The sequence below is a fragment of the Octodon degus genome, unplaced genomic scaffold, assembly GCF_000260255.1.
Source record: "Octodon degus isolate 3935 unplaced genomic scaffold, OctDeg1.0 scaffold00046, whole genome shotgun sequence".
Taxonomy (NCBI): Eukaryota; Metazoa; Chordata; class Mammalia; order Rodentia; family Octodontidae; genus Octodon; species Octodon degus.
The window spans coordinates 776,568-779,646 of NW_004524622.1; the positions used below are offsets into that span (position 1 = coordinate 776,568).

The 3,079-nt window shown below is 46.6% G+C and overlaps 1 protein-coding gene across 1 annotated transcript in view; it reads left to right on the forward strand.

The window, feature by feature from the left end:
- The first annotated feature begins 756 nt into the window (after positions 1-756).
- Positions 757-3,079, forward strand: part of Arid5b (AT-rich interaction domain 5B) — a 179,086-nt gene continuing 176,763 nt past the window's right edge. The window contains exons 1-2 of the mRNA XM_004632021.2: positions 757-1,596; positions 2,054-2,308. Of these exons, the coding sequence (XP_004632078.1) occupies positions 1,576-1,596; positions 2,054-2,308 (276 nt within the window). The 5' untranslated portion in view covers positions 757-1,575. The remainder of the gene's footprint in view (positions 1,597-2,053; positions 2,309-3,079) is intronic.

Sequence of the window (3,079 nt, forward strand, 5' to 3'; positions counted from 1 at the left end):
CTATACAGACCTTATTCCCCGTATAGTACATGTTTACTTTTTTAGCATGCCAGACCCACTTTGGAAAGACTGGTGCCAATATAATAAAATAGCGCGGGGGGGGGGGGTGTGCTGCGAGAGGGAGAGGAGAGCGGGGAAGGGGTGGGAACGCGGGGGAGCGAGCACACCATTTTACATCAACACTGCGAAAATGCAATCGAGCCTGGCGGAGGACCGGCAGCTGGGTCGGAGCGAGCGAGCGAGCTGGGGCTGTGCAGGCTGTGCCTGCTCCCCGTTCTGTCGCTCTTAAGTTTCTCTGTGTTTGCATAATAGCCGTGCATGCAAACCTCGCAATGCTCCAGGGCTCCAGAACAATAAATATACACATTTAAAGCCTTTATTGTCTTACGGTTCATGCCCCCGGTTTTCAACAGCTTAATTTCTGGTTGTATTTAACTAGTTTGCAAATGGATTTTTTCAGTTTCAAACTATTATCGAGGAAGCGCCCTCCCTTTTCTGGCGGGGGAGGAGAGGGGGTGGGGTAGGAGTCGGTATATTATTCCTGTAGCGCTGGGTTATATAAACACATTATCATTTGAGAGCGCCCTTGGCGTCCATCAGCATTGTAAACACGTCCTAGTGTACATACTTCAAAATTAAAGAATGCACACGCAGAACCGGGAGCCTGGATTCATATTCCGAGCAGACTCGCTGCCCGCATTTATTGATTTATCATGCATCGTTTATTGTTCCCGTCCCTAAATGCAGTCGCTGTCCGTTCAATATTGTTTGCAAAATCCCGAGATGTGTGCGCACTGCTCACTTGTCTTTCTGTTCCTCTCCTTCTCCTTCTTCTTTTTTGCTGAGTATTTTTTTTGCGAAGCGAACAAATGCATTAATATTTATATGTTTATATAATCGATAACCCACTTTTCCCTCCCATGTAAATAGGCATCAAAAGATAATTTAACAGATTACTTCTCGAAAACATGGCAGTGAGGAAGCGTAATTGAACTATCAAACAAATCTACATGTCTAATAACAGCAAATCTGCTAAGGAGCATTAGAAAGAGGAGCAGCGCCCCGGAATCTCTGCAGGAAATGTTCTTTATATTAGACATATACACGTAGGTCCTGTCAGATGCACAGAGAAGCTCGCCCGCCCTCGTCTCCTACAAAAATCGCATCGGACGAAACTCTCAGATCGGGGCATTTAGAAAGAAAGAGAAGACCTTTCCGCGTAATTCCTGAGTGGATTTCATTTTTGCAGCTCTTCCTTTCTGTTTCCTGCCTTGATCCATTCTTTTCCCGCCGAGGTCGGAGGGAGTCTTTCTCCTGATTATGAATTTCGTCAGCCCATGTTTGGCAGGAAACCCACTCAGTTGTGACAGGAGCTGAAAACTGAGTCTTCGGAGAAATATTAGGTCACATTTTCAATCATTTTGGTGCTGAAGGGAAGGCAGGAGCTCAGTTTTATATTGAGACACTCCGCGGACTGAAGGCGCAGAATGCTTTTCCCTGCCAGGACCTGATGCAATCCATTCAAGCCAACAAGTTTGGAGAGAATGTTGAGTTCAATCAATTCAGAACGTCGAGATGGAGCCCAAGTCACTCCAGGTATTTCGCTGTCCTCCGCTCCTCCGCTCCCAGCACCCCCCGGCACCCCTCAGCCCCGCAGCTCACCCACACCTCTGCCCCCACCCACACCCCCCACAAACTTTTCACCAAACTTTTACCCTCCGCATCCCCCCAAATCATTTTTATTGTTTAAAAAAATCTCCGCACTGATCATACATACATAATGTGATTTTGCCGCCTCCGATGGGGAGGTGGGGAGGGGTGGCGGTGGGGGGCACTGGGTTTCTTTTCTTTTTCTTTTTCTTTCTTTTTTTTTTTTTTTTCTTTTTTTAAGGGAGGCAGAAAAATTGTGAGATCTATGATTTTCCACCCAGCGATCTATCCGTGGGCTCGTCTGCGTTACGAGTGTGGATGTCGGTGTGTAAATGTGTCTGGGAATAGATATTTGTGTTCTGATGGCTACATTATTGATTTGGTGCTTTCTTTCCCCCTGCAGTGGGTCGGCTCACCGTGTGGCCTGCACGGACCTTACATTTTCTACAAGGCTTTTCAATTCCACCTTGAAGGCAAACCAAGAATTTTGTCCCTTGGCGACTTTTTCTTTGTAAGATGTACGCCAAAGGATCCGATTTGCATAGCGGAGCTCCAGCTGTTGTGGGAAGAAAGGACCAGCCGGCAACTTTTATCCAGCTCTAAACTTTATTTCCTCCCCGAAGACACTCCCCAGGGCAGAAATAGCGACCACGGCGAGGTGGTAAACCTATCTCTCTCTCTCTCCCTTCTTTCTTCATTATGTCCCCCCCTAGTAATGCTTATTACAGGGCGAGCTTGAAAATACTGTATTCACTTCTGCAGGCGAGCAGGATCGACTCCTTTTTAAAGGGGTAGCGCCACTCGCTGGGGCTCGAGTATTTTGCCATTGTCAGAGTTTGCCTGTCAGCTTTACAAAGGGGATCCAACATGCTGATTTTAGTCAAGATCAAATAACTTGTTGGAGAAGGGTTTTGTTCAGGATCTGTGTGTGTGTGTGTGTGTGTGTGTGTGTGTGTATGTGTGTGTGTGTGAGAGAGAGAGAGAAAGAGAGAGAGAGAGAGAGATCCTTTGCTTTCTTGCTGTTGCTGCTTGAATATCACATGCTTTTTATATTTTTTGCCTTTTGAAAATTAACCTTCGTGCCTGCTTGGGTCGGGACTGGGTGGATTTCTCTCGGTGGGTTTCGATATTGTTCACTTTTTTGTGTTTTAAAGTAAGTATCTGATATGTTTAAGAGGGCGGAAATTACGAAATGGAGGCAGAATGAGATCAAAAGCTATTGAGTTGGCAGAGACGTGTTGAATAAAGTGATAAATGACAGGTACTGGATAATACATTCAAATAACTTGCAGATCTGCCCGGGCGGATTTCAAAGCGGTCGCGTAACCGGCACAAACACGTTAAGCATTAACAACTATCTCTCGCCCACTCCCCTCCCCCGACGGGCCCTCTGAGGGTGCAGTTTGCAATCACCCGGCGCGTGTGGACG